General features: G+C 37.9%; 1 protein-coding gene across 1 annotated transcript in view; it reads right to left on the bottom strand.

Moving 5' to 3' along the window:
- frem2b (FRAS1 related extracellular matrix 2b) overlaps nucleotides 1-26,927 on the bottom strand; it is a 46,958-nt gene that overhangs the window by 8,403 nt on the left and 11,628 nt on the right. The window contains exons 3-15 of the mRNA XM_026332159.1: nucleotides 16,555-16,701; nucleotides 13,695-13,925; nucleotides 11,721-11,846; nucleotides 10,476-10,727; nucleotides 3,582-3,731; nucleotides 2,536-2,745; nucleotides 2,223-2,420; nucleotides 1,945-2,109; nucleotides 1,540-1,722; nucleotides 1,314-1,444; nucleotides 1,030-1,185; nucleotides 477-780; nucleotides 136-267 (exon numbers count right to left, since the gene is read on the bottom strand). Of these exons, the coding sequence (XP_026187944.1) occupies nucleotides 136-267; nucleotides 477-780; nucleotides 1,030-1,185; nucleotides 1,314-1,444; nucleotides 1,540-1,722; nucleotides 1,945-2,109; nucleotides 2,223-2,420; nucleotides 2,536-2,745; nucleotides 3,582-3,731; nucleotides 10,476-10,727; nucleotides 11,721-11,846; nucleotides 13,695-13,925; nucleotides 16,555-16,701 (2,385 nt within the window). The remainder of the gene's footprint in view (nucleotides 1-135; nucleotides 268-476; nucleotides 781-1,029; nucleotides 1,186-1,313; nucleotides 1,445-1,539; nucleotides 1,723-1,944; nucleotides 2,110-2,222; nucleotides 2,421-2,535; nucleotides 2,746-3,581; nucleotides 3,732-10,475; nucleotides 10,728-11,720; nucleotides 11,847-13,694; nucleotides 13,926-16,554; nucleotides 16,702-26,927) is intronic.

Raw genomic sequence — 26,927 nt, 5'->3', positions numbered from 1 at the left:
TAGTTTTTTAAAGGAATTTGGTTGAGAAGTGACATATGAAACCACAATTTGAAACATATTCAAAACAACAACCTCCCTGTAAGTGATATTTTTACTGATGAAAGTCCTTCCAAACTTTTAATCTGCTGTTCTTACCATCAGCGTGAGGCATGGTGACAGTTAGTTTGATGAGGTTTGGGTGGTCTGTGTCTTCTGGTCCAGTGTACCGAAGCTTAGCAGAGAATGGCTCGGCCCCCACTGTGCCTGCAACACGAGGTTGGCACATTCCTGCAAACAGGCCGTAAACAAAACATCAAACAATTTGTTTCCCTAAAAATCCTCCACAGAAAGTTCTTTCATCTTTCAGTTTTCTGTCAGAGCAAGGACAGCAAGTACTGTGGTGGGAGAACAAAACTCTGCCAGCAGCTGCTTATCATGTCGAGCCATTTTCATGAGAGAGATTATACATTTGAAGTCAGGGAGTGAGTTGTACTGACCCTTGTCCATGCTGATGGACACTATGGGGCTAGTGAGCTCCAGACCCTCATCGCCATTAGAGTTCACAGCCCTTGCGGCACACTGGACCCTGGAGCCAGCGTGGAAGTAAACTGAGTCCAAAGTAATGAGTTTGGAAGAGGTGAAGAAGGTGTCAAAGTCAACTTCCCTCATAGGGCTGGTGACACCATCACGGCCAGTGGGAGCACTAACAAGCCAGCGATAACGAGTTAGGGTATTGTTGATGTTCTCGCTTATGCAAATGGAGCCTGTTTTGTCATAGTCCGGATACTTTGGGTTGCAGGCCTATGAAAGATCAAATAAAATGTGCTTATAAGTAAAATGTCACCAAAACCGCTGTTAACAGCCAAAGTTAGTTTTGTATACAGCTGATGAGTGAAGTGTGCAGAGATGCTAAATGTTACCACATTAACAGTATTTACCTGTCTGAATCTACACTTAAGAAACTAAAAGCATTACTAAATTGATCATGAGGAAAGTGTATAACTAAAAGTTTATCAGTTAGTATTTATTGGTCTATTAGTGGGGACGTACGGTGACGCAAATGACAGGGTATCCAGCCACAGGGAAAGCATCTTTGGTCCTGTCTATGTCATCGTAATGTAGCAGAGAAACCACCCTGGGTACTGAGGGGAAGGTAACATCTGCCATGCTGTTGGTCTCCTCAATGTAGATAATGGCTTTGCTCATCTGTTGAGTGACAAGCAAAGGAAATTAAGAGGGTGTTAATGGAGAATAAATTGCTAATATGTTGTAATGTGATATAGATCCAGGTAGTTTGACAGTTAAATTAAATGCTAATATGACTTCATTTTCACCTTTGTTTCTGCCACCATGTTTTCATCAGGCTTCAGATGCACAGTGAATGCCTCCCTCATTTCTCTGATGCCATCATATAAAATCTCAACCTCCACACTGTGCTGTCTGTCACCCTCTTTAAACACAATTTCTGTCAAAAAAAGAAGAATTCACAAATATTTTTAGTATTTTTCATGGCAGATGAATGTTACTGTCCTAACAAAAGTTTCTGGCAGTATTGGTTACCTTCAGATATAGGGTGGTAGTCCTCTCCAGATGTAGCTGATCCATCCTTGGTGTGAACTCGGACAACAGAGACCTTGGAGGCATCTCCAGCACGCAGCACTGGGATCTTTACCACTGAGACTTGGCCACTTTCCTTTGGCTCATTCACACTGAACTTGGTCTCTCCAAACCTAATAATCGCCTCTGGGAAAGAATGGCATATACTGTAGTTTTAATCATGTGTGTGTACTGTTACTGTATCATTGTGGTATACTGTATATAAAAACCCCTGAGTCAACAACTTACAGAATTTGCTACACCAGTAGTAATATCATAAACAATGTTACAATAATATAAAAATGCTGCATTGGTGGCTTTAAAAACATTGTAAGGACAAAATATAACAAGAAAACAAATCATTCTTACTGTCTGCATCATCTTTTATTTTGATGAGCGTCTCATTCTGGGTTCCAATAGATGCTCCAAATGGGGATTCACTCTTGGCACTTCCCAACACAAGACGGAGCTCTTCTTCGTCCTCATGTTCTGTGTCATCAACTATCACCAGTACACAATGCTTTTCAACCTCTCCTAAAAAAACACATAGGGAAAAGATATTAAGTAGACACCAATATATGTGTAAATCATTTTAACAAGTAAAGTAAACAGCACAAAAGGACATGTGCTAGGTTGCACTACAACACCTGGTAAAAAGGTGATGATGGAAATATCTGTGTTAGGCCTCTCAATGAAGTCCATCATGACCTGGGCCGTCCCCTGCCTGCTGTAACAGCGTACTGTGGACTTGTAGCTTATATCACCACTGCGGTACACAGTAGCTGAGATTTGCCCTGAGTTCTCACTGGCGATATACACAGCATCACGGAACTGCACCTTTGGCACTAGAACAACATAATTAAACCCATAAATCAACGGCAGAAATACAGTACAAACACCATAAATCATTCATTGTAACCATTTTGCTACATTTTAATTACAACCAAAATTTACACTCACGGTCAGAAACAGAGTCATTGATGAGAATCGTAGTCTTGCTTGGCTCCCCAAGGATCCCATTCATGGGCATCCGTATTACCAGTTCAAAATTCTCTGGCCCTTCCAGCACCGGCTGGCCCAGGTCATCCAGGATAGTCACACGAAATGTCTGCATGGTGACCCCTGGAGCAAAGTCCAGATTCCGGCTGATCCCCACATAGTCCACACCAGCTGCTCATCAACACAATATAGGTCAGGCACATTTCAAAGTACAGATTGCTGATAGAATATAGTGGAAACTGTATAACATAAATGGACTATAGCACTTCATTTGATGGCAGTTCTCATGTTTCTTTAAAATTCATTTGGAGGATAGATCCTGCATGCTGACAGAATGGTTGATATTCATGAAGAGAGGAAGTTTGTTGGAATTTGAAGGAAAACTGAAACTGGAGATGTCTGTGAGCACAAACAGGTTATTCATTCTTTGAGGAATTCAGGTATAGAGAGCTCACCTTTTGCCCACAGGCATTTTTTTCATGACCCAGTTATGTGCGAAAGTATGGGCTTACATTTCTACCATGATTCATATGATTTGACACTAGTTATTTTTACAGTCAGAGGTTGATGAAGAACCTCTGAAAGGTAGAGAAGACTGCCTAGGGCAGAAGATAATGAAGGGTACAGGAAAGGCTTCAAGAGACTGCAGCCAGTATCAGTCTAAAGCACTTACCAACAGGCAGAAAAATCAATATGCATTCCTAAATTTCTGTCCTCACTCTGGCCATCCTTATCTTCACAAAACTGTGTAGGTCTAATATTTAAAAGTCAAGGGACAGACAGAGAAGCCCCGAGTTCTCCCCCCCTAACTTAAAACAATATTTACAGTACATTTCTCAGGAAATTCACCTAACATAGCCAGTATTAACATTTTCTTGGACTTTTGAGCTCAGAAAACAAAGAATGACAGGGTAACGACTTAACTCTACTGCTTTCTGTGGTTTATATTTCTCCAAGTAATAGCAAGCTAAAGCTGTCAGAGAAATGCACCTTGCAGGGACACATACCCTCAGCTGAAACAGGATCTGTCTTTCTGGAGCGTACTGTGACAGTTCCTCCTTTGGAAAGATCAGTCCCTGTCCTCCACACCTGCACCTCCACGAAGCCATCACTCTCATCCACATGGTAGTCTATGTTGTCAAAGTAGAAGACAGGAGCTAGGAAAAACAACAGAGCAAGTAGTGAAAGAGATGCAGAAAAGCACAGAGGAGACTGTAATCCACAATCATCTTTTTGCTGTTTCACAGCAGGATACTTGAATGCCTGATGTAATTGCTGAGTTAAATCTGTAATAGCTAGGGTACACTGTAAGATTACCTCTGATTACAGGAGAAATTGCGGGAATGTGTTCATCAAAACACCAGCAGGTAGTCAACACTGTAATTGTAGTCCTTAAGCAACACTTTCGAACTTCCTGGAATGATGTTTTGGGGAGATTTATACATCTGTAACAAGTACTAAAAGGCAAAAAGCAACCTGGAGGCAGAGCTGAATTTCCTGGTGGAGTTTACTTTAAGAGTGATGGGTCTGAGAGGCAGACAGGAGGCCTGACAGGAGGTCTGGGGGATGTAGAGCTCGATGTGCCAGCCCAGGCCTGCCTGACTGCAATTAGTATTTCTATGAGCTCAGATTCCACTGCAGCCAAACTCACCCACTGTTATTCTATTTAACTCTTTCAGAGACTGTTTCCCCTCAACAATATACTATATGTCACGCTGATTGTGAAATGGTTGTTTAAGGGCTTAGTCCTCTGTGTTTGCTCCCTTTGGAAGGACTGGAACACAGTCAGTGCAACTATCATTACAAACTATTTACTGTATGGACTTCAATTGTGCAAAATACAGAAAAGCAAAAATAGCCAGGAACCAAACCAAAGAAGCCAGGTTTACTTAAAATCTTCACACTATCATCACTGCTCAAATATAATATTGACTAATGACTAGTGGGAACAAGCTGCTGCTGAGCAGTAAAAACCTTGTGCTTTAAAGAGCAACTGTGACTAAATAATGAATAAATTAGACGAATGGTGGTGGCCATGGGGAGAGTTGTGGTTTCCATGGCAACCTACAAAATGGTGTGTTTCACTGTTTGTCATTACAGAATATGAGACAAAAAAGAGAACGAGGACGTGGAACATTAAATGCATTGAAGAAAACAAAATGTGTACAGTTGTAACTGTTTGATGATTATGTTATCTAATAAAACCAAAATAGTGCAGGAAAAAAAGAGATTAAATGTCAGTCAGCAGTACTGCTAGGCAAAATTACTGATCAGGAAAAATGTTTATTATTACACTCTATATAATTATTCTTCCTAGTAATCTGAGTCTCAGATGCAGTCTGCTTTGGCAGCAACAGCTCTATATCAGCAAGATACAACATGTTCTAAAAGGAAAATAGACTTTTTAGGCAAAGCCCTGAGATTTAAGTTCTCAGAACAGCCATTTCTGTGGTTAATATGATATTACTCCTAAGTGCGAGTCAAGGACAGAAAACTTTTATGTTTTAATCTGTCCTGAGAGCACAGCTAGTACAATAAGTGCTGCATCAAGAGGCGTGCAGCTGCCAGAATTTCTCCCCACAGAGAAACCAAACAAAGATGGTTTTGGCTGCCTGCTCTGGATCCCAATAGAAAGGGTAATCAGATCTCCTAGCCTGAGGTTGGCAGCCAGGAACTCAGGCCCTGTTGTACTAGTCCAGTAATCAGATAAGGTTTGTGCAGCAGACAAACAGTGAGCTTCAAAGCGCTACGGCCCATTAACTGACAGGTAAACCACTGGCTCCTAGGCTCCATCAGCCAAGCAGCAGCAGCCTCCTGTGAAAAAATGCACATATAATGTTACCTGTATGCAAGTTAAGGTGATGCAGATTTAGACCTATATTTTATGGAAATTCTTTAAGCTGTATAAATCTTATTTTTCAAAAAAAGAAATTAACAGTTTTATAAGGTTACTTTTTTATAATTATTTGATTAATTAGTATTGTCCTAACATAAACTCTAACTATAATTTTAAAATCTATAGAAATGTAAAATAAATACGATTTTAAGAAAACACATTGATGTTTTGATAGACATTGAAATTTAAAATAATAGAAGTATTGATATTAAACAATAACCACAAGGTTTCCTTCCGTGAAGTGAAAAATACAAAGCAAATCAGGAAAAAGAGCAACTTACAAACAACCATTATGCTGGTCAATTTATAATGAAATATGCCCCAATAACAAAGCCAAAGAAATATCTCTACTGTTGTGTGTACATAAAATAAAAGAAGAGACACTGGGGTCCCTAAGGGGAGTGTTACACTCCCACTGACTGCTTGATTTCACTTGAACTTTGCATGACATTCCCACAGCGTTAAGTGGCTTCTCTAATGGTAAGATTCAGTTGAGCCCTAGCAAATGCTCTTCTGCCCACTGTGTGCTTGACAAATCTCTCACTAGCAGCAGAAGCATACAAAAGCAGCTCCATATTCAGTAGAGAATAATCTACACAGTTAACTGTTGATAACTGTGAGAAACATCTGAATTTTTAAACCAGACTCTCGATTGAGTATCCTAAGGCTATTGATTAAAGTCAGCACCTCTCTGTTAATTATGCACTTTGGACATGTGTTTATACCAGAATGAATGGAAAGCCAGGTGAGACATAATGGCAGGGTTTGTGGGTCCTCCCCTTGATTTTCCACATCCAGGATATATTGCACATGCATGGGACCTGCTCAACTTTAAAACAGCTCATAATCATACCTTCAGCAACAGAACAGAATTTACAGGCAACTGACACAAGACTATAAATAAAGACCAAAGTCCTGCTTACAAGCATCCTCATGTCTTACAGCCCTAACCACCAAAACATTTTCCCGGATGCAGAGTCAATATCAAACAGTAATTAACTCAGCAAGAAACAACAAGTTTCTTAAAACCATCACAGGCAAAAGCCAGAGTGAAACTGTGAGATTGTGGCCATTTATGTGCAGATGGTCTGCTGATTGGAAAATAGCAGGTATGCTAATGATAGCAGCAGTCCATGCTTTTAACTATGGAATAGCTGGGCAGTTTGTCAGCTTTAATACTGTGCTGTGCGAAGATTTAGGTTTCGCAGACACAGGTAATCATAGTTTATTTCCCTAATATAACAAATTGTAAACTGTCACCATTAGCAGTAAGCTTGGCAAAGGTTTAGCAAGCAGACAGTGATTGCCAACAACCTAATGACAGTTGTGCTCATTGGAGGGTCTGGACAAGCTCAAAGCACAACAGCTGGGAAGTGATGCTGCATGAATCTCTGTGACTGTGGGCAAATATTGTATAGTAACTTAGAACGTGACACCCACAAGTGACATGTTGTTAATAGCTTGTGTCTTAGTTTGTATGCATCATGTAACAACTACATCATGTTAGACAATAACATGTATATGTACATGTAACATGTACATATGAGATAATAAACATTTGTAATTTGTAAAAGCTTCTAATGCAGCATTACTCCAAACTAACTATATCTTTAATATTTTGGCTTATGTATATTACATTATTGTTTGTAATGTTATAATCAGCAGTGCACAAAACTGCCTTGGCAATATTGGATTTGCATCAGAGCAGTTGCTTTTTGATTGTGTGCTTATTTTTATGCACTTGAATTAAGTCATAAACTCATCATTTTAAACTCATCCTTTCTCAAATGGAAATTCCAGGAAATTTAAGCAATACAAAAAAAATGTTTTTTTTCCACATCACCTACTATCTTTATTATTGTGTTGGGTAAACAGAGGACATGTAGACCAAAACATGCATTAAAAAAATTTACATACTCAATTATCTTAAAATCAAACCCATGGCAGACAATCCACACTCCATTTCATTCTTCGCTTGTGTGGTTTCCTTAGGTGGTTTGCATGGAACAGGGAGTGCATACACTGGTGCCCTGTGGCTTCTAATTTCATCGTATTCTGCTACTCTGGTTTGCTGGCTTGGAAAGAAGCTATCTTGCTGACATGCATTTTTGCTGATATCATTAGTGTGTGTTTCTAAGAACTGTCTGAGCCCACAGCCCAGCGCTCTTGGGAAGCCCCAGCATATAGACCTCTGCCATGTACAGACTCTCTGGGCAGCGTGTCCTATGAGTAAAATGAGAAAGACTGATGTATCTTTTTCTCCTTTCTATATAAGCTGGTGTTACAATCAGAAAAGCGCCTGAGTTATATTAAATGTAATATTTCAAAATTAGTAAATTGAAAGTGGGAATGAATCTCCTGCGGCCTTTCTAATATTCCAGACAGGAGATTGGTCTTGTTCTCTGTTACTCATAGCTATTTACTTCACCATCAGTGCTCAAGCTATTTCATTTTCACCCCTTTCAGGAGGATGTGAAGATTTGTCACCACCTTATTCTCACTACTCGTCATGTTCCATTTATTCAGTGGACACAAACACCTAATCCAAATTATACTCTGGAGGTGTTTCTGTGCCAGCTTTACACATTGTGTGTGTGTGTGTCTTTGTGTTTATATGTGTATACATGCTGTCGATCTGTCAGGCAATCTTGTCATTTATTATAAAGGAGCTAACTTGTTGGACAATACATGTAGCTCCAGGCATTGTTTCTCTCCAAGCTATACCGAATGATTTACCAGCTTTCGGAGTAGAAATAAAATACACAAAGGATGTTTTCACAAAAATGGCCTATATTTTGGCCCATACAAACATGTTATATAGAGCAAACCTTGAGTTTTCTGACAACTAATATGCATAAGAAGAGTTTCTCATTCAGACACCCAGACAAAATTAGTAGCAAATAAAAAAAGTACAGGAGCAGGAACAAACCTTAGTACACACTGTTAATGCTGGTTGTCAGTCTGAGCTGAGTTAATTTTATAATGATCTGATCTTTTCCCCTGTTTCTGTGTGATAATACACGAAGGACATCGAATGTAGGCAAAAGCTTTCCAGGAAATTTCAGAGCTGCAGAACAAAAACATTTCTCAGTATATGTTATAATAAATTGACTTTTCTAGCTGCGATAATTGAATATTTCAGGAAAGTCATTGTTTATAACAGCTGAGATAAGCTGACTCCCTATAAAGCAGGGGCAATCATAAAATAGAGCTTGTCTATGAACAGGCAGTAATGCACAGATATGAACATGCTATTTGTCAGTAGCAGGAAACATCCTTACTAAAGGAGTAATTCTTTAAACCATTAACCATTTGTTTTTGTCCTTCTAAGACTTTCACAGCAAACTTCAATGTGGCTTATCTCATCCTGTGTAGTATTTCCTAATACCTCTTTGTCAACCTCCCTGTTTTTCATGTATCCTTGACCTTCATTTTAAACATGAGAAGCATTTTCTAAAAGATTAACTAATGACATGTCCAATCACTGAGTTGTCTGTCTCTTGATATGTGTGACAAAGATATAAATAATATATACACTGTTAGAGACTGTGACACTGTTTGGAAATGTAACAGCTGCAAAGGTAAAACAGGCTGTAAGAACAGGTGAAGCAGGCTGTAAGAGCTTTTGTACAACCTATTAAAAACCTGTGTCTAAGCAGCTGTTTTGGCAGTCTGGGCACCTCCACTGCTCCTGGGCAGTGGAGGTCAACAGGCTAGATTACACTGGATGCTGCTACAGTGTGAAAACATTCAGGCATGTACCCTCCTCCTTTCTCAAGCAGGTCAAACAAATCCACTTGAAGTGTGTCTGCCTTGGGACCCAAGGGTATAGAATGAGAAAATAACCTGTTATTCTGAAAAGTGCTTCTGCAGGAGCCTTAAAAACAAGCCCTCTTTTCCACAGATGCATGGAAAGATGATTCACATCCATATCCCTGAATTTGGCCATGATTTTAAAAGTTACTGGCTGTCTAAATACATATTTTGGAAGTGGGAATAAAACAGTGAACATTTATCTGTTGCTAAAACACTGGAGGTTCTCATTAATTCATGCATTAATTCAGAAGCTGTCTTGTTCAGAGATTTAGAGAGAACAGAAGGACTATTGTCATAGACCATATACCATGTATTTAATTTAAAGTTAGACAATAATTAGCTGAATTAGCAATATGTTGTTCTGAAATTATGATATTTTTACAACTGAAATTGGATTTAATTCAATTTGAATTTAATTCAAGTTCAGCAGCATGAACAGTGTAATGAAAGGGAGGGGTCTTGTGCAACAGGAAGACTAATTTCAAGCCATTTGAACAATGGGAGAACATTAAAATCAATCTCAATAAAGCCTGCTTATTTAAATTACATGTAAAAATTACAAATGTCCTAATGGTCATAATGTTCTGATTAATTAAGCCAAGAAATTTGATAATGGAATCTTTAATATTGCATCATTATCCTAATTATCTGCCTTCAAATGTATTTTGATTCATGGAAAAAAAGAGGGTTCAGCAATCAGCTGGATGTTTCAGGTCCAGTGTTGCCTGCGATCACAGAGTCTTGATTTCACAGCAGTGCTTCTGGAGATAGAGTGATAGGGATCTGAATAATGGACGTCAGGTGTTGGGGAACAAAGAGGCGTCAAGAAAATATGGGAGCCTCAGCCCTCCAGTCTGAGCCTGCAGATATGAGATAAAAGCTTTCCCTAAAGGAAGAAGTCTAACATGCTCAAACATCTTCTTTCCAAAATAATAGCGCAACCACACAGAAAAAAATTCAAAAACACTTTTCATATGCACATTTGTTGCCTGTCTGCTGACCTTCCGTCCCTGTTTACATTTATCAGAAATGCTTCATTTAGTTTAAGTTTCATATTATTGTTCTGCTATTCTGAAAGTCCTTATCTCTTACACACTCCAAAGGTCTCTAACATCTTGTACCTGCACAGGCTACTTGACAGTGTATTGCATTTAATTGCACATTTAGGATCAGTGAAATGTCATCTTACCATCATCCATATCAGGAATGATTGTGATTCTGGCTGTGTGGAACTCTGAACCAAGACGGCCGCCCATAGCCATGCTGAGGGTCACGTTGAAGCTTTCCTCATCTTCATACAGGGAATCATCAATGATCATGACCCGGCACGACTTCTCCTCCTCGCCTTTGTCAAAACGCAAGATGCTGCGATGATCCTCAGGCCTGGAGATGTAATCAGAGTATGACAGCACCGTGGTAGGGATGGTGCCTGTGGCCGAAACTGAGCAGTTAGAAAAAAGATTAACAGAGAGCAAGGTTAATGATCCAAGCTGCCACAATACAGTACACTGCAAAAATCAATAAATACAATTTCCCATTATCTGAATTTGTTTTGTCATGAATAATATTTATATGCATCACTGAAATACTACCATAAGATCCCATCCTGAGAAATTAATTTCTTAATTCACTTTTTTCTGTTTAGATTTTTTTCTGTTTAAACACTTTTCCACCTCATGTTCACAAAACAACACAGGCACAAACAGAAGATCACCACAGCTAACAAAATATTCAACACTACACTAATATTAAAACATACAACAAAAGTATTTTTCCCTGAAACAACACAACTTGTAGTCAAACAAATATATTCTTTTAATTAGCCATTACACAATGAATAACAAAATATACAATATGATGATACACATGTTGGAGCTGTGTGCCTCTGTTGTTTGTTAACACTACAGTCTGCTATTAACACTTTGTTAATAGTTTTGTAGTATAGTAGTAAGGCATCACATCATGAAATGTATTTTTTCACCCAAGGTGATTTCAAATTCAAACTCTGCTGCACTCTGCAAGTGTGCTTTTGAACTGTTGAAACTTTTCTATGAAAGTTTTCTTTATTCTTTTTATTGTACTGTAGTCTTGTGTGCAAGTCTTTGTCATTTAAGACATACAATAAGCATCTACACTAGACACATTTGGCCATTTAATACTGTTTGTACTGTATCATTTCATCAAAAAGCTTTACATTAGAAAGTCCTAATTGGGCAAGTATTTTCCATATTGCATGTGAATAGGTGTTTTCCTTTTGTTTAACACCCTCCATAAAACCTTCAGGTCTTTGTGATGCACACATTTGCAGAGGGAGAAGAGGGTCAAGTCTAACAAACAATTTCTCAAGAAACGTTGCTCATTGTCACTTTGATCATTGCAATTCCCAAATATACACACAGAATACAACTTGAAATTCGAAGACATCTTGTGTTACCTTGCTGGGTGTAGCAGATAACCATAAGCTCCTGACTAACATCCCCACTCCTGCGTACAGGGATAAGCAGCTCACCAATGTCTTCCTCTATATTGTACACAGCTGAGGGTATGAACACTGTTGACTCTGTAAGTGAGAAAACAACAACAACGTGACACAGTGCATTCATGTTATTTGAGTCGAATATGTTAAATCCTAACAGACTGTTTGTCTATTTGTGTATGATTGGTTCACTGGCAAATTCAACATGATAAATCGAATATGAAGTGAACTTCATGGAATGGAGGGATTGGACATTTCCATTTATCAGTTGATATGTAATATCATTCACATCATCAAAACACATTTTTGCAGCTTGTACACTGAGACAAGTTGCAGCTCTCATTACAGCTCTACTTATGGTGTTTTCATCATGTTTTATCAAAATCCAGCATCTACTAAAATATTCCAAGCCAGATTTGGCTTACACATCATAACACACAGACACTGTGCTGCTTATTAAAACTTTGAGTGAAAATGTTTTCTGTAAGATAGAAAAATAGGAATCTTTTAGAAAGTGTTATTTAACAGTTCTGCTGTTAGTTGTCAGTAGAATAAAAAGCTCTGTTCATTCAGTGTGCAAACAGACACATGATAAACGATTTGTGTTTTTTTTAGTTTTTGCTGGCAGCCCTCCATCTCTCTGTCTTTCTCCGAGCTTTATATGGTGCTCAAAGGGAATAAGCTTTCAGCATTTCAGCCATGAAATCCACAGAGCTCAGAGAGAGGCCATGTAGCTTTGTTCTCAGTGAACAAATGGTTGCCCACCTTTACAAGGTGTTGGAAGTCAAATGAACTTTTCCCATACAAACTACATTATTGCAAAGCATAATGTGGCCACTCTTTACTTCCTTATCACTCCTTGTTGCTAACACTGTCAGTCTAAAATAATTTATTGTTCTGAGTTTCATGCTGGCAGCCTCTGGGCTCTCATGAAATACAAAAACATTTTTATAAACCTTCAAAGTTGATCTGACCTTGAGAGGCCAAAAGACACGAAAATATAAGCAGTATAATGATAATGGACAAATGACTGAAGGAAGGCGATGTCTGTTCAAGGTATAAGAAAACAAAAACAGACTTTAAAATCTTGACAAAGGAAAGCTTCCACTTTTACTGATTGCCCTCCAGAGGCCAGTGTATTGAGACAAAACAACTAAACATGTTAACTGGGATAATTTGTTGACAGCAAATGCTTTCTTTTAGTCAGTAAAGCCCTATGGGATGAGCAGAAGCACTATCCATATTTATGGCGTGCAGTTCTCCATCTCAGCTCCATCACACTCAACACTCTTCACTGTTCTGCTAATTCTTCCATATTTATGAGTATTTCACATCCAAGGAATGCAAACATGGTTATCTCCATATCCTTTTAAAACCCTTTATCTACTACTCTTATACTACCTATGGTGTTATCTACATTTTCTAAAAATGCCTTCCCTCCACTCCCTTTTTCTCATGTTTTATGATGTAACCCACAGTGAAATGGCATGTACTTTGTTAGCTGTTGTTCAAATCAAAGTGGTAGCTACTTTGTTTGTGCTGGTCACTTAGGCTGATACGTTCATCTGTGTGTTCTCTAATAAATTACTTTCTGCATGTTTGTGAACATCTGTGAAAAATTATGGGTTCTCCTTTTATTCAGGTCATGTGACATCAACCACTCTATGATATTTCACACAACTGTAAAATGCTCTAGTGTTAGATTCCATTGTACCTCCATTTGTAGCTGCTGAGTGTATTGCAAGGTTAAGCAACACCACCTGGAAATGTTAAATGTAAGGTACATTGTGAGTTTTTGTTTTTGCATATAGGTTTTCAGAGGGAACTGACTTCAACTTAATAAAACTTGCACAGTCCCAGTTTTACACAAGATTAGTTAAACGCAAACAGCTGAATTAATATTAAATCCTTGAAACTGAAATCAGCACTGACCATCATCAGGATCCAAGATCTCCACAGTAGTGACCTCTGGGAATTCAAGGGCTGCCATCACTGGCTCAGACAGAACAACCTGGAAGGTCTCTGACACTTCATACTTGCTATCTGACAGGATCCGGACTTTCCAGGTGGCCGTGGTCTGGCCTGGGTTAAACTGCACCTGTTTTTGAGATTTTCCCCGGAAGTCTTTGTCCTTTTCTGCAGTGCCATCTTTTGTGCCAATACCTAAGAAATGACATTGAGAAAAATGGAAAGTATAATTAGGTAACATCTGCTAAACCTATGTAGGTCTCATACATCAGGCAAATCAGATAATTTTTCACCTTGATCAGTTTTTTAATATTATAATTTGCATACATTTAAATAAATGCATTTATTTAATTTGGTAATTTGACTAATGTGTCTATGAGTGGTCACAGATATTGTCAATAATATATATATATATATATATATATATATATATATATATAGTTAAACAACTGTTCTTTTGTAAAATCTGGAAGACAGCATGCCCTAGTTGGTCTAACCCTATAAAATCTCTCCATTCTCTTGGTGCAGTTTCTCCACACCCAGTGTTGAAGGGCCATGGAGGGAATCAAGCCAATTATCCCTCTTGTCAGCCTGGTCTCAAGAGAAGTGGTTAGAGGCTGTCCTGCATTGTCTGACCTTCAGCATGTGAGCTGTTCGATGGGGGTTACACATAGCTGTGATAATGGCAGGATTCCTGTTGAGCAGGAGCACTGACGCCGGTGAAATGTCACACAGCCTCTCCATTGTTTTTGCTAACTGACCACAAAACAAGGGCACAACTCTGGCAGTAAACAGAAACAACATGGCTGCATACCTCCAAAGAAATCCTGCTGGCTGTCCGAAATGTAAAACCAAAAACAATAAGCTACTGTATAAATGAAAGCACTGGTGTGATGTTTGCTTGTCTGTCCAGAGTAATTATTTTTTGGTAACACGTCCAACTAAAAGCAAAGTTAATTATTAATGTCTATCATGCAGTTGTGTTCTTTTCTGGTAATTTAAGTATATTCACCTTACAGCCTAAATATGTCAGAAAAATGCAAAAAGGTTTGGCAGGTATACTGCACAATAGACACTGATGTAACAGAGAACAATATTTAGATTTAGTTTACATATATTTTTGTTGGCTATAAATTAAATAAGAAATGCTTCCAAGGCAATTTGATATAATAGAACAGAGTGGTGTATGATCAAAGAATTACTGCCTGAGGATGTAAACACGTACTCACTTACCATACTGGGAACATAAAAGGTTTCGCTACTTATGCATTTAAAAAGCGAAACTTTATTGCTATTAGTACTTTGGGGGCATTGTCAAAACTTGAAAAGAAAATCAAATTACACCTTCTTTTGTGTGCTCTCCATCACCGGCGTGGAAAAGTACATGATACTTCCTTATCTACTATCATTCCCCTTTGTGCTGTCTCAGTCATAAGAAAACTGCACTGTGGAAAACTGTGGTCTGGTCTTGAAAGCACCCAACAGTAATTTTGCTTGTTATGAAAATGTAGGGTGCAATTTCTTTAGGTACTGAACAATGAGTGCATCCAAAGTTCAGTGTAGTGTTTCTTTAATTTATAATGTAACCATTAATAAAACAACAGCAGAGCTCCAGAAAATCAAAACAAGGGACATTTATGTGATTGCCTGCCCAAGTTCCTTATGCAAAATAAATTATGTTGTTTTATTTTGCTTTACAAAGATATCACTGAGGTCACCAAACAGGCATTTCAGTCAGTTTTACATTTTTTGTTTCTTTTGATCTTGCTCCTTATCGCTATGAACAACAAAATGTGATAGTGTCCATGTTATTTACACCTTACCATGAAATATTATCAGCTCTATCTCCCTGCAGCAAAAGTACAGTACATAATTTTCTGTCTTAACATGTATATAGTTTTTACTTCACTGAAGTGCTATAAAACTCAGCAAAATATGCAAATCACCAGAGATGTTTTATTTTTTCAATGCTCTGATGCATGCAAAGATATAGATGATAATAAAGTAAATTATACCGTAGGATTTGACCTGTAACATCAGGGCATTTAAATCGGCATCTCATCTAAGGACAGAATAAATGGCGGCATTAAAAAAGGCCTTTTATTCTAGTAGCAACATTTCCTTCCACTCATAAACACTGTTAACAGTTATTGTTCCTTTAGGTCCAGCCAGTAAACTGCCCTGAGTAACTTTCTTGGCGCCTTTCCATTGGCAAAAACTTCAAGTGACCTTTCTCATGCAGTCCCTGGGGGATTGTTCAGTGCTATTGTGTGACTGGAACATAAACACTGGCCTGGAGAGCGAGGTGAAAGGCCATGATCTATCTGACCCTAAAGGGCGTCTGGGCTAGCCCTAAACTACATTAAGAAGTGTGAGTATATGTAGTTGTGTCTGTGTGCAGGGCCTGCCTATAAGTAATGTTAGCCTCTGGCATTCTGCTTTCACAACTGAAATGAAAGAATCAGGAGATCAGTAAAATTTGGTCAAAGAGTAAAATAATAAGTGAGTAGTTTAGGATTGGGATCCAGAAATAAGTAATGTTCTTGTGATCTAGACCTACTGTTCTTATCTTAATGAAAATAATCTGATCCATGTATCTCGTGGCACATTTTTATTATTTTGCGGTATCCAATTAATTTTACTAATTAATTTTATTTTTTTATTAATTATATATTGAAATTAGTAATGTGTTATTTTGAGTACAGATCTGGATGTAGATAAAGCTAAACATTTTAGAAAAATGATTTCAGTATATCCAATGCCGCATGCTCTCAGTGCTTTCCAGTAACCTTGGGTGGAATTATTATTATAAGTGTATGCTTACTGACAAATGAAGTCTCCCCCAGGTAACCCCGACGTTTCAGCACCACCTCCAGGAATTTGAGCTCTTCATCTACCACATAGTGTTCCTTCTCTAAAGAGATCCAAGCCCAGTTCAGACGAAACTGCTGGTTTTTCAATTTGTTGCCTCCTGAAAAAAACAAACAAACAAAAAATTAATAAAGTTAAATACACTTAAAATGGTCCCCGAATTTGTAATACAGCAAAAAATAAAAGTCAAAATAGTAGAACTGGGACATAATCTAATCCAAAACTGAAAAATTAACATACCAATTTTATTCTGAGGTACTTTCTATATCCCATGTTAGAATGATTTCATGGATACCTTACCACTTGATTTTTTAACTCTAAGAACTCAGTGTGTGGTATGAGAGGTGCAGAACCCTTATGCAAAACGAATAAGATTTGTGCCATCTAACAGCTTAATTTCTAATTAAGATAAAAAGGTGTCTGTTTCCTGTCTGAACTAGGTTATTTTATCCTGCTTTTTGAAGTTGCATTCAAAGGCCAACACAACAGTCCTGCAGGGCGTCTCTGCTATCCTTTGACCAAAAAGGCTGAAAGCAGAGACACATGCACAGGCAACAAACACATATAGACAAAACAGAGGCAAAAAAACACAACTCGACTTACACCTAAACAACACTACACTTTTATGGCGTAATTTCTGTAGCACTTAGTAATCTAAATAAAACTTTACAAAACCAGAATGCGTCCACCAGTGAAAGCTGCTGCCTGATGCTACTGATCGAGGATGGTGAGTTCCAGATGTCTGAGCCTCTAAACATCTTGCAGTAAAGTGGTGGAATAAAACTGAAATTGCCAAGATGGTGAAGGGGCATTGTTCAGAGTGTTGTGCTAGGCATAAATGAGCGTCTCTACCCCAGCCCACCCTGGTTGTTATGGTCAGTCAGTCTGTCACATCTAGCCAAGCACTCCACTGTGTCACAAGAGACCTACATTCACCCTGGGTGTTTTATGATGTGTGAAAGTGCAGATACAGCTATGGGTGCAGCTATGGGTGTTTATGTCTGTGCATGTGTGCACATGTGAAATGTGCACCTGTGCAGACCGTTTTTCTTTGCTGTAATAGTGCATACAATTCCAAACCAAAGTAAAAATGTTTGTTAATGTTACTGACATTGATGCTTTCTGAAAATATTGCACTATAGCTAGGAAAAAGTACAAGATCAGTGTAATAAAACATAAAACAATGGGCAGCACAAATATTTCTTCTCCCAGCTTTACACAAAACCAACTAATTTGAATGAGTTATTTCAATAAAATGTATTACTCTAAAATAAAGACATTCAGGTATTTTAAAGTTTTATTTCACACAGAGGACTTGAAGTTGTGATGACTCAGAATGTATTGAGATGCTGTGCTTTTCCTTTCCCTAATTCATCACTGTAGTCATGGTTACTAACTTTAATGAGATTAAAGAAAAATGAAGAGGAGGAGGACAAGAAAAGACAGCTGTCGATGTTCTTTTAACTTCCAGATCCAGATGAGAGCAGACTTCAGTCACAGTCGGTGATGTCAACAATGAACTTTAATTGAGACAAAAGGCTAAGACTCAAATCTGCTCTGATTTCCCTTTTCATTTTATTAGTAAAATAATTGAATCATTTAGTTGTATACATACATATACATGAAATTCTCATTAACATGGAATTTTAAAATAGGCATTCTTTGGCTTCAGATGCAACACTTCACTATAGTTTTGTACAGCAATGTTATTATGGTCCTGATTTTTTTAGGACTCAGAATTGTTGCCTTGGCAACTCATGCTATAAAATTAATTAGGCTCAATATTTCTTTTAATGTTTAATGTTTAAAGAATAAATAATCAAAAAGGACTCTAGTACCGTGATGGTACTTAGAACTTCTTTAGTTTGTATTGTTGATAGTCATTTGTGTGTGTGCTCAGCCATCATGTCACTGTCCATAAACCAGTTTTTCTGTTTAGTTCAACTAAACTGCTACTACTGATGTACTCGATGTGGTACTTCATGTGTTAGATATTTTGCTTATGTGCAAACCCACTGAATAAATCACGAGTTAAGCAGAAAAAAGCTGTTTGGCAAGTTAATGTGGCATCAAGTGTTAGAATAAACTCACAAACAACTTTTCTGTTGCACTTTTCAGAAAGCCAGTGACAAGAAAAACAGTTCAATCAAAACCCTAAAATGATTTGTGCAAAGAAAACACATTTTATAACAACCGTTACGGCAAGAAGAAGCAAATAATGTAAAGGCTGACTCACTATCGTATTACATTATCTGCTAATGGAGCAAAATGTGTTTTGTATGACAACGTCTTAAATGAAAAAATTCTTAAGTCACACATTCTTGAGGTCTACCACAGTGTAGGCTATTTGCTTCTTGTGTGTTCCACATCAGTCTTCTGGAGACTGGTGACCTGTGTATGACAGGACCTCCCTACTCCATTTGGATTAAGGCCAGCAGCACGTTAAGTATGCCACCCGTAAACATTGTATATGTGATCTCTGAGTCGTGAAGGAGCTTGTCCTCCACTGAGGTAATGGAAACAGAGAAGGTCTTGGCTATTTATCTGATTTCATACTTCCACAAAAAACACAGCTGATACATCTGTTCTCAAGCGCAATTCCAAGGAAAATGAAAACAATATATTATGTGCTTCCGATCTTTACTGTATAATCCAATACTCAAGCAGAGACAATCCATAATAATATATCGGTAGGATTTCTCCCAAGTACCTCATACATTTCAATAACACCATCAAGTGCTGATGCATTTTGCACAATTATTTACATGACATTAACGAAACAACTTGCATGTCAAGTTAAGCCTCAAAGAGGATGCTTTCCTTTTCAATATGAATCATGAATATGAATTAAACACCTCTTTGCCTCCAGCAGTATTCACAAACAGCAGCTCTATGTGTGTGTTTTTTTTTTATTTATTCATATTCACCAAGGTCTGAGGATGATTCCACCCAAAGGTGCATTTTCAAACCTTCAAAAAATATTTTTGTTCACAGTTCATGCTGCAGTGCATACAATCACACGATGCTTGAGCAAATATCAAGTTTAGGCGCCCTCTAAGTCCTGGTAAAGCTGCACTATGGCCTTCAGGGAACTGGGGAGTGGAGGTGCTCGTTTCCACAGGACCATTTCACTCCTCCAGATTTCTTTCTAATTAAGATAAGTAAGGGTTAGAGTAAGTCCACTTCAAAGAGGCCCCAAGGAAAACACTAGAGTTAATCTTTAACCAGCACTCACAGCACTGAGACAGACTTTAGTGAACAATATCTGTATCTCTTATATTTGGGTAGCTCATGACAGGTACACTGACTTTATATAAGAGTATACAGTGTTTTTACAGAATATTTATATTCTCATTAAAAATAATATCTTAACAGGAGACCTGCCTTCAGTGCTAGTCATCTCAATTCATTCACTGAATTGACTGCCTGTCTGCACTCTGTCATGTTGGCTTCTAATAAACATCTAAGCACTCAGTGTAGGTCCTTCTAAATAAGTGTCAACAAAATGTCAACCTCTACAATTTCAGCCACTTAACCATAACCAGCTTTGTCCAGGAACCTTGTCACAAAAACTCTTGTAGGCCTATTACTCATGTAGCTGCACCAGCACATAGTTCTGTCCACTCACATGGTGGATGTGCGATGAGAGACAGAAACCTTTTGAGAGAGGCCAAAGAATGTGAGAGGCCGACTGTGCCAAGTTAGTGCCCCTGCCTCCTCCCTGCATACATGCTGAAGACAGTCCATATTTGGTCACCATTGAGCATCGTGAGGCCACAATACCCCACGGATCCTCGCCTGTTCATTCAGTCAGGCAGACAGACAGGCAGCCCTCTGCCCACAGAACCAGCACCACACTGATTAGGCAGGATAAATTGGGACTAGCCTGTGAACCCTATTCAATAGACACAATCCATCTAAAAATACTTAATGATCATATGCTGCATATTGTGTGCCAACCATTTCCAAACTGTAATATACTGTGGAATTAAAATATCACATAATATACTAATGAGACAGATAAATGACTGTGCACAAGCCAGAGATTATAGCTCAGGGTTAGGTGTGTGATTCACAAGAAATTCATTCAGATGTGATTAAAACAGGCTACACTGAAAGACAGAGTCACAGGAGCTTCTTATTTAGCCATGATTTCATTTAATAATCAATGCATTAGAACAAACCATGCTAAACGTACAACCTCCTTCTATCATAAGCACTACTCTTTATGGTGACTGGAGGCCTAGCAGTTTTAGGATGACTTAGGATAGTTTTAGGATAGTTTTGTAGTGGCAATTTGAGTTCATCAGGTAAATAGGGCAAACTTTCCATAAACTTTTAACTCTACATTTTTTAAAACTTTATTGTTAGACAAATATAAAAAAAAAAACATCTGTTTATAACGTGACAGTTAACTTAGTAAATTATCTACATACTATATTATAAAACAGCAAAAAAAAAAAAAAAAATAGCTTCATATTGGGGTACCCATTTATAAAGTGGAAACAATGCTTCAGTCTGCTCATTTGCTTTTGTGTAAATGAACTTTTAATTTTACCATACTTACAGTAATTTATTCATGCATTCAAAAATTTAATAATATGAAAAACAAAATGTTGGTTGGGGAGTTTTTGTATCTGCACTGGGAGCCACAAGGTTTTATGAAGGAGATTTGAAGAAGGACTTTTTTAAATGCAATTCACACAACATCCCTAATTCATTATTTTTCTTAAGCAAACAACAAAGGGTTAGTCTCTTAGTTTGTCTAGCCAACTTTTGGATCCTGAGCAGTGTAGCACACCTAATACTGACCAGGCTGCAATAAAACTAATCATGAATTTGTTTTCTCTACAGGCTAGGTTTCATGATTCTCTGAAAACTCCTGGAGATGAACTCTCTCTTTGATGGAGGAGATGGCAAGCAGTTGTAGGATAATACACCAGTGTGGTAGGACTGTTCTAGCCTGGATGCACCCAGATGACTACTAGACTCAAGAGGACATCAAACCAGGCCAACCTAAAACAATGTTGAATGACAACAAAATCATTGTAGACTTGTGTTATTATGCTGCATGTTCTTACTGTCTAATAGCTGTTGTGACTGAATAATCTACTTAACCTAGTTACTGTTATAGGAGTACCAGCTAACATGTTCTTTATTTATTTTCCACCTTCAATGTATTTATTTGATTCACACTTGTCCTTTGACTCCAGCTACTTACTGGCTCTGTTATTATTATTCAACCTCTTTCTGCAAACCTAGACACTGGTCCACTGTTAATCTAATATGCCCTGAAACCACTTATCAGTAATAGATGTTACATGGCTTTTCAGGCCTGATGTTATTTACAACTGATCAGATTTTTACACTGCAACCTCATAACAGACTTAAAGTGTTACAGTTGAAGATATACAAAATTCTCAATATATCACTATTTTCTGTGATTAACCTTGCAAAATCTATGTGTTGTTATGTTGTTCAGTGACTCTTTTATTCCTAACTTCTATTATGGCAGCACAATTGCCTTCGTGATAATCACATGGAGAAATGGTATTAGTGAACACATTCCATCAACACAGCTTATATTTGGACTATAAAATGAATTGTCTTTATGTTCCATAATGTTCCAGACCATACCAGCATACTGTATTTTTTCCCTCTTTCAATGGGAAAAGGGAAAGGGAAATGAGCTATGATAATCCTGTAGGATAGACAACATATGGCAAAGCAGAGAAAGAAAGTGATATGCTCTATTCACCTTGTATCAGCAGTAACTAGGGGAGTTCGCCTTGGCTTGAACGATTTAGAACTGTTATGATTTTGCAGGTCCTAAACTCTCTACCAGCATAGTGAACAGGGAACTGGTGTGCTATAAATTTGGCCACTGTGCCGGGTCCATTCTCTCTCTATCCACTGTGACACAGCCATCTCTCTGAGGTGACATTTGAGGGGCCTGAAAGAAAAGCTAAAGGCACTCCTGAACAAAAGTGCTGGGTCAGAGAGCCATGCAAGGCTTAAAGCAAGTAAGGCTTTGCTCTCAGCAGGAAAAGTTCTTTGAGATTAAGAACTGAACAACTCTGGAGGTCATTTAACTTTTTCAAAATCTGGAATGAAACAGCTGGAATGACTCGTGTCTTTGGCTGTGATTAAGTAATATTATATATGGAAGTATATTTTCACCAAAAAAAAAAAAAACACATTAATGAATTGTTTTTCTTTTTATTCAGTCATATAAAAACAAAACCTGTCACTAAGGTCAATAAACTCTTCAGAGTCAAAACATAATAATGATGATTGGATGAGCACAGAAAGTGAACAGCTCATGAGAATAAGGACATATATTTGAAAAGGCTTCATTTAACCAACATCCACAGATTTACCTAACCTGTATTTATTATGTAAATGAGATGTCTGTGAGATGTGCCTCCATCACCACACTTTCTGTTTCTAATTCCAAATTTCTGCACAAGGTTGTTGTGGAAACTCTTCCATGACTTTCTTGTAGGGTCACATAAGAGTCCCTGCCTGTGTGGACAAGCAGAAAGGAATTCTCAAAGCTCTTCTTTCAGATGGGGCTCCTTTATTTGTGGCCCAGGACAGAAATGTGGCAGAGGAAATACTGCTCAGTGTGACTGTCCTGGAGGTTTGTTTCACAGTCCAGTGCCACAAATGATGCCATTTGTCATATGCTACAGAGAACATACACAAAAACGATAGCACATTGGCTAGGCATATTTAATGTTTTGACACGTATTGAGGAACATTGAAAATTAATTAATTTGCTAGAATTTGTAAAAAAAAAAGTTTAAAAAAAAGTATAAAAGTATCAGCAATAACATTCAGAAAAATAACTCAATACAGTGCTCTTTGGACATTTGCTGGGATCTATATTTCATGTCTCAAAGTCAATGTGAGCACATCTCTGCAGCAGATCGGCTCCACTGCAGCTGCTGTTTTCTAACCACTGGCACAGCACAAGGTCAGGCCCTATCCCTCATCATGGCTACATCATTAGAGCTGGATAACAGACTGTTCAAACTTAGGTGGGCTCAATGTATTCTAAAATATTTCCTTCTTTTTCTTAAAGCTGCAAAAATATGATTATTTATACAATTGATATTTGGAAAGATTTAGAACAAATATTCATCTCATCTATTCATCTTAGACTGTAAAAGATATTTTGTTATCTGGCCTTATTTGAAAGGATGATGTGTACAGCACCTGAAAAAGTGCATAACTGTTTGGGCAAGAAATAAATAAATCAACACCCTCGAGTTTCAGAACTAATCTAAAAGCAGTATAAAGTGGCTGCTAAGAGCTTTGATTGTTTTGCTTGTGTAGGTGAGGTCAGACAAATTATTCCTTGATTGCCCTTGAATGGCATTCCTGTCTATTAAACAGGAGGAAACCTTGAGTGTCTTAATGCGTGTCAGCCATATGGTTTTAGAGAGCAAAAGCCTGAACTCTAAATAGCTGAGGAAATAACAACAAAAGGGTGAATTAGCAGCTGTGGGGCTTTTTTTTTTTGGCATTCACATGTAAAGGTCATTGTAGATTTAAAATGAGTTTCTAACTCATTAATCAATCAATAATATAGAGTAGGAATATCCTGACAGCCACAAGTTAGTGAAGTAGTTTTAGCAAATCTTCTGTGACCCACTAAAAAAGGATAATGTGGGAAGCAAAAAGTAAAATCTGAAAAAGATCTACAATCACGCAAGTATTATATATGAACTTAAAACACCTTTCTGAATGTTAAAGTTGTAGAAGTATTCCTACATTCCTTCAGAGGTTATCTTGGAAAACAAACAAAAATTTTCAAGTCATATCAGACACTTCCTGACTTAAGGGATGAGCTCATGGAGAGAAAGATTTGACTCCATGCCAGAAGCTGAAAGGCACACATTGTTACAAATGCATGTATTAAATGTACCTCGGCTCTCCACTGCTGCAGGTGACTGAATGGAAACAGAGGTACTGAAATAACAGGGAGACACAAGGGAAGTGTGAACATTTGAGAGAAAAAGCAACATAGGGATGCAGGATAAAGAGACTTGACAAAGAGAGGGGGACGTGCTTTTTCTTGACCCTTGAATGCACAGTGTTTGCTCTCTTGTCAGACCGAATAATGGTGGACTGTTTGCTGAAACCAGCAGTGTGAGGCCATAGAATATAAAACCCCATCCCAGTCCCACGGACTCGAGCTCCATACTAATAGAGCTGGGTGTCTGTCGAAGCTGTTCTCGTATATAACATGTTTAAGCTGCATTTCACAGTTGTTACTTGTAAACCCTCACATGCAGAAAGGCTTTTACTGAGGGGAAAATGCTCCCTAAAAAGCTGAAATGGTAGGTCCTATAGAAGTGTTAAAAGACTCATGCTTTGTGTATTGCTGAAGAGTAGCCTTCATGTAGAACTGTGAAACCTGAATGTTAAAGATAAGCATGCCAGCCTGCATTCATAAAAGGAGTGAAGAAAATGGATTTAGTGTTGTTATTGTTTCACCCTTGTAATATGGGATTGAAGATTAGTCTGCACAGGGGAACCAACCTTAGGTTAAAAAATATGCACAGATACAGTATGTTAATAGAACATTACTTCTAAGGATGCTTGCAATATATCCAATAGACACTCAAACACTCAATATGTTCTCTGAAACCTTGCAAAAACAACATCTGGATGTTTTTGTGGAAAATGTAAAGTTTCTGATAGAAAACTCACCCTCAGTAACACCTAACTTGCTACACAAGGATTAATAAAGTGATAACTTGTCGTGGACTGCTAAATTAATATTTTATTTAGTTACTGTCTTGTAGTTGTAACATGTACTTCCAGCTCGTATGGATTCCCTGGGATAATTGACTACTAGAGTTACCTGGCTGCTAAACAAATCTCCCTCTGGGGACAATAACATTAATGACTGCAAAGACTGAAGGACTGAGATCAATTCAGGTCATGTGGCTTAACACTCACACAGGCTACAATATAAGGTCTAACAATCCAATACAGTGTAGGCTATTTATCAGTGTAATCTCTTCTATCTTGTTACAGCAATAAGCTGCTGCATCTGATAAATAAAAATCCAAAACAAGTCAAACGCAGCACTGGCTTCATTAGAGAGCAGCAGTGCTCACAAGTTGAGTCTTGCTGATAAAGACAGGTAGAGATAACTACTGTGGGGTATTTCCACAACAAGCACTGTAAAATTACCAGACACTGGATCAAAAATGTCAGAATATCACAACAAAAAATAAAATTAATGAGTTTCAAAAAGAGATTGTAGTCTTCAAAGGTAACACACAAAGATGCACAACCTGATGCAGGAAGCACAACACCTGCCCCCCTGAGGAATAGAATAAAGTAATATGATGTGACAAGCTATTTCACAGACACTGAAAACTATTAGAACTAAAGTACAAAAGCTAAATGTCAAAGGGGATAAACATGAGAGCGTGCAGAAGCTGCATTGCTGCCTACAGCTCTGTGACATTTAACTCATGCACACTGAGTGCCCTTTAAAATTATCAACTCTCTTTAGAAGCTAAGCTAAAAGCAAATTAAATTTGTTACCTGACTACCCTAAAGGTTTCACCATGCACCCAAAGCACTAAATGTTCCTTCCCTGCAATGAAGCATAATGTGCAGGGAAAATGTTCTTATATATAACTCGTTGGCCAAAGATAACATTTCAAATTTTCCAAGTTAGTAGCGATTGTAAAGGCTTCAGCCAATTACTTAGGGATTTAAGAAACTAAATGTAACCGCTGTATCAGATTGCCCAGTTGTCTGGACTGACACTCTGTGGCCTCTCATTGTTTCCTTCTTTCTTTTTGCTTGCTAATATGTAACTCTTCATTCTAAGCTCATTTCCTGGAAAACCAAGATAAGCCCAGATATGGTGTAGTTATTTTCAGGCAGCTAAAAATTCCACACAAAGTTCACCTAAAAACTGCTTTAGTTAGATATTTGCTGCCTCAGCTATGTACATATGACCTGGTAACTATGACTTGTATTGTGCTCTCTAGATTTTAACACAGTCTACGTCTTGCTTTCACTTCCATTACTAGATACTTGAAAACAGCTCTGAAACTGGAAGCCATTTCTTTAAGCCCCTTGTTAAAGTGACCTATTGAAACAGTACAGTAGTTGCTTGAGTGGTACATGAAGCAAAAGACAAGAATGTTCTCTGTCTTAAATAACCACACAGCTTGAGAATGTCATATATTTTTAGAAATGTTGAGAAAAGAGATGCATATTTCACCTTCAAGCCAACACAGTTTTTACTTAATGAAGGTAATAGCAAGCATCAGAACAATTTCTTGAATG

Source organism: Mastacembelus armatus, chromosome 13 (assembly GCF_900324485.2).
Source record: "Mastacembelus armatus chromosome 13, fMasArm1.2, whole genome shotgun sequence".
Lineage (NCBI taxonomy): Eukaryota > Metazoa > Chordata > Actinopteri > Synbranchiformes > Mastacembelidae > Mastacembelus > Mastacembelus armatus.
This window is presented reverse-complemented; position numbering and strand designations above follow the sequence as displayed.